Raw genomic sequence first — 5,000 nt, forward strand, 5'->3', positions numbered from 1 at the left:
AGGGTGCACAAACTTTTGAGCATATAGTGTACTACATACAATCTCAATATTTGGTTCCAGGCATTTGATTTAAAAGGCGACGGCTAAAATGAACCGATGTAACAATGGAATTAATTATTATCCATATTAATGAATAATTGAACACAAATGAATTGTTATCTCATTATTATTAATTATTATTTATTATTCATTATTATTAATTATTATTAATATCTAAAAACAACAGAGTAAAAAACACAGATTTTAAACTGGTGTGTAAATAATTTAACAAGTGAGAAGAGTTAAACACACACACACATACACTAAACACACACACACGCACCACACACACACACACACTAAACACACACACACTAAACACTCACACACACAAACTAATCACACACAAACCAAACACACACACTAAACACTCACACATACACTAAACACACACACATACACTAAACACACACACACTCACACATACACTAAACACACACACTAAACCCTCACACATACACTAAACACACACACACACACACTATCTGAAGTTGGTCTTTCTCTCAAACCTTTATGTTTCAATAAAATCAGATCTGTTTTTGAAGTATTATACATTATCATTCTTTAATATTATTATTGATTTATTTTGTTGGTTTTGATTTTAACAGGCTCTGTGTGTGTGTGTGTTTAGTGCGTGTCAGTGTTTAGTGTGTGTTTAGTGTGTGAGTGTTTAGTGTGTGTGAGTGTTTAGTGTGTGTGTTTAGTGTGTGTTTAGTGCGTGTGTGTTAGTGTGTGTTTAGTGTGTGTTTAGTGCGTGTGTGTTTAGTGTGTGTGAGTGTTGTTTGTGTGTGTGTTTAGTGTGTGTGTGTTTAGTGTGTGTGTGAGTGTTTAGTGTGTGTGTGAGTGTTTAGTGTGTGTGTGTGAGCTCGAGTTAGTACACAGTGCTGGAAATCTTCGGCTCGCTGGAAAGAACTCCCTCAAAAACAATTTAAAGAAATGCAAAGTTGTCCCCAAGCTTCAGACGGGCGACGTTCACACTCGGAGAAAAAAAACACAAAACCGCAACAACAAAGACGACAAGTTCATCAAACAGTTCCTCATGTAGTTAAAGGTTCCTAAAAACATGTCACACAGAACCCTTTCTATTGAGCCGGAAAGGAACGGAACACAGAACCGTTCTAAAGACTAAAAACTTGCTTTTTCCCCCCTAAGAGTGTACAGTGTTTATGTGTTTATTATTAACTTATTAGAAGGATTAGTGTTTAATGAAATGCGCCGGGTGAAGCTCCGCCCACACGATCGATTACCGGCAGGACGTTTCACTAAAAAACCCAACACGCTGTAATGATCCGAGGAACTGGAAATCAGCCTAAAAGTGAGGTTTCAGTAAAAAACTAAACATAAGAAAGAAAAGAAAAGAAAAGAAAGTGGATAATCACACACACTTCACTCATAAACGCTTAGAAAACAAGAAACCGTTAGGAAAATAAAATTCATCTGGTGCAAAAATAATAGCAGAAATAAAGCTCTGTGATTAGAGTCGTGAGTCGTAGCGTCTCAGTGGTGTCTGACCTTATTGCCTGCATGTTTAATAAAAAAACGTTTTTTTTTGTTTTTTTTTAAAAAAAACTGTTGTGTTGTGTGTTTTTAGGAACAAAAAAAATCCCCCAAATAAGAACAAAAACAAAAACAACAACAAAAATGATACCTGCCCTTAAAACCCTGATGCCACGTTCATCGCGCGGTGACAAGACGTAACGTACACACACACACGTCTAATTATGTGTGTGATGATAGAAAAACCGACTGTGTTTCCACACGCATGACATTAAACACCTTTATCCAGAATATTTTAAATTGACTGAGCAGATTAACACTGTGTGTGTGTGTGTGTGTGTGTGTGTGTTTTCAATTTTCTTATAAAAAAGAGAAACATCTCCATATAAAAGTGACCACAGACACTTAAATATTCAGAAACAAACAAAACAAAAAGAAGTTTCCAGAAAAGGAAAAAAAAGGAAAAGAATCAAGCGTGTTTTTTGTACAAGGGACGAAAAAACACAAAAGCAAGACAAGAGTTGGTCGTCATCATCATCACCATCGTCATCATCATCATCATCATCATCTTAATCATCATTGTTGTCGTCGTCTTCATCAGAAAACCGGAGAAGCATCACGATGTGATCGTGAGCCGCACCGAGGTGACGCGACATAAGGTCTGACCTTTGACCCCTGATTTGACCGGAGGAGAGGAAACGGGTGGAGGAGTCTGAGCTGTGCACTTCCAAACAAAATGGCTGAAATCGGCACTTTTGCCTGACGAGATTAAGGCAGAGAGGAACTTCTGAACAATGTCAACATGAGAGGTGTTATTGTATGTGTCTGTGTGTTACTCTGTGTGTGTGTGTGTGTGTGTGTGTGTGAGATGTTTAAACATTAACTCTAGTATAAAAGGCACCGAGTCGGCCCACGTTCCCTTGTCAAACAAATACCAAAACCACCTTGCATTTGATTCAGTCAGTGATTCATTCAGAGAGCGAGTCAGTCAGTAAGTGGGTCAATGAGCAAAATAACTGAGTCGGTCAGGGTTTCGGTGAATCACAGAGAGTGATTCAGTGAGTCAGATAGGTCAATAAGTGAGTCAAATCGATCAGTGAGTCAGTGAATCACAGAGAGTGATTCAGTGAGTCAGATAGGTCAATAAGTGAGTCAAATCGATCAGTGAGTCAGTGAATCACAGAGAGGGATTCAGTGAGTCAGATAGGTCAATAAGTGAGTCAAATCGATCAGTGAGTCAGTGAATCACAGAGAGGGATTCAGTGAGTCAGATAGGTCAATAAGTGAGTCAAATCGATCAGTGAGTCAGTGAATCACAGAGAGTGATTCAGTGAGTCAGTTAGGGAAATAAGTGAGTCAAATCGATCTGTGAGTCAGTGATTCATTGAATTAGTGAATCAATCAGTGATTCTGTGAGTCAACCAGTGGGTTAGTGAATCAGGATCAGTGAGTCAGTGATTCAGCGAGTCAATCATCAGTGTGCTTTTTTCTTGTGTGTTTGTGCGTGAATCAGTATGTATGTGATAGTTATGTGACTACTCAAAAAAAAAAAAAAAGAAAAAGAAAGAAAGAAAGAAAGAAAAAAAAAAACATCCCGAATGTCATCATTCTTGAGCGCAGAAAAAGGTCACGGGTTCCACCTCCACAAACGGACCAATACAAAACACACACACTTATAGCTGTACATGTGTAATATTCATACATGTCTGTGTGCTTTACGTGTACATAAAGATCGTCAGTTTCAACACGGTTAAAAACCTCTGAGCTCCTTCACGTCTGAACCAAAACCTTTTTTTGCATCTTGTTCAGGAAATGTATTTATTTTGTCTTCCACTTTCTGCTCCATTGCCATGACGACATCCGAGCGTCCTCTCTGTGCGTGTGTTCCGTGAAAGGAGCGGGAAATAAATCGGTTTTTTTTTCAAAGAAAAAAAAAAAGTGGGTCCTGCTCCTGGGTGTATGTTTGGCGGCCCACCAGGTCCTCTTCCTCCTCCTCTTCCTCCTCCTCGGGTGGGAGTGGAGTGGAGTTCTGCGTACGGCCATCGAGCACCTGGAGAACGAGTGAAGGAACTGATCAAAGAGCTGCGTGGAAGGAAAGGACGAGTGACTCAGAGACAAGCGTCGCTGCTGAGCAGGTGTGGACGCCACGGTGTCGGGCGGGACGCTTTCCCTCCTAGAGCACGGGCTCCTCCTCCATCGGCTCCTCTGCAGCCCTGAAACAACCAACCATGTCGTGTCAGGTCTTTTTTTTATCCGTTTATTGTTACACCGTAGAAACGACAGCTTCGCTTCTGACTACTACAAAGTCCTGATGCTGGAGACTGTAAACGAATGGAAACGAGTGCATGACTGTATATAAAGCTACACTACTGTCAGAGCCCTGTTCTAGACAACTAATCAACATCTGACCAATCAGGATCTAGGACTGTGTGTGTGTGTGTGTGTGTGTGTGTGTGTGTGTGTGTACCTGCTGCTCTGTGAGGAGGACGCAGTGTGCTCCGTGTCCACGGTGAGAGACGCCATGGCTGTCACCGTGTCTGCTTCTTCCTTCTCTCTCCGCTGAGCGTCCTGCAGAGACTGAGACACCGTGGGCGCTAATCTCTTTACTGACGACCAGTGTTTACCTAGAGAGAGAGAAAGTGAGAGAGAGATAAAAATGATAAATAGATTCCAAATATACGTTTTTAAATGTATTCTGTTTAATAATGAAATAAAAATGTAATAAGTTGCAAAGTGAATGTAATAATAATGTGTGGTGTCTGTAACAGTGCTGTAACTAATCTATGTCTGTGTCTCTCTGTGTGTCTGTCTCTTTCTCTGTCTCTCTCTCTGTGTGTCTGTCTCTTTCTGTCTCTTTCTCTGTCTCTCTCTGTGTCTCTCTCTTTCTCTGTCTCTCTCTCTGTGTCTGTCTCTCTCTGTCTCTCTCTCTGTGTCTCTCTCTGTGTCTGTCTCTTTCTGTCTCTTTCTCTGTCTCTCTCTCTGTCTCTCTCTCTCTCTGTGTCTGTCTCTTTCTCTGTCTCTCTCTCTGTGTCTGTCTCTTTCTCTGTCTCTCTCTCTGTGTGTCTGTCTCTTTCTCTGTCTCTCTCTCTGTCTCTCTCTCTCTGTGTCTGTCTCTTTCTCTGTCTCTCTCTGTGTCTCTCTCTTTCTCTGTCTCTCTCTCTGTGTCTGTCTCTCTCTGTCTCTCTCTCTGTGTCTCTCTCTGTGTCTGTCTCTCTCTGTCTCTCTCTCTGTGTCTCTCTCTGTGTCTGTCTCTCTCTGTCTCTCTCTCTGTGTCTCTCTCTGTGTCTGTCTCTTTCTCTGTCTCTCTCTGTGTCTGTCTCTTTCTCGGTCTCTCTCTCTGTGTCTGTCTCTTTCTCTGTCTCTCTCTCTGTTTCTGTCTCTCTGTCTCTCTCTCTGTGTCTGTCTCTTTCTCTGTCTCTCTCTCTGTGTCTGTCTCTTTCTCTGTCTCTCTCTCTGTGTCTGTC

At 41.3% G+C, this 5,000-nt stretch overlaps 1 protein-coding gene across 6 annotated transcripts in view; it reads right to left on the minus strand.

Annotated features, from left to right (window-relative positions):
* Positions 1-5,000, minus strand: part of hdac5 (histone deacetylase 5) — a 94,550-nt gene that overhangs the window by 2,172 nt on the left and 87,378 nt on the right. For all 6 annotated transcript variants that reach the window (XM_060857201.1, XM_060857203.1, XM_060857200.1 and 3 more), the window contains 2 exons: positions 4,004-4,160; positions 1-3,749 (listed from right to left, as the gene is read on the minus strand). The exon at positions 1-3,749 is cut by the window's left edge and continues 2,172 nt beyond it. In XM_060857201.1, the coding sequence (XP_060713184.1) occupies positions 3,710-3,749; positions 4,004-4,160 (197 nt within the window). In that variant the 3' untranslated portion in view covers positions 1-3,709. The remainder of the gene's footprint in view (positions 3,750-4,003; positions 4,161-5,000) is intronic.

This window comes from Tachysurus vachellii, chromosome 21 (genome assembly GCF_030014155.1).
Source record: "Tachysurus vachellii isolate PV-2020 chromosome 21, HZAU_Pvac_v1, whole genome shotgun sequence".
Taxonomy (NCBI): domain Eukaryota; kingdom Metazoa; phylum Chordata; class Actinopteri; order Siluriformes; family Bagridae; genus Tachysurus; species Tachysurus vachellii.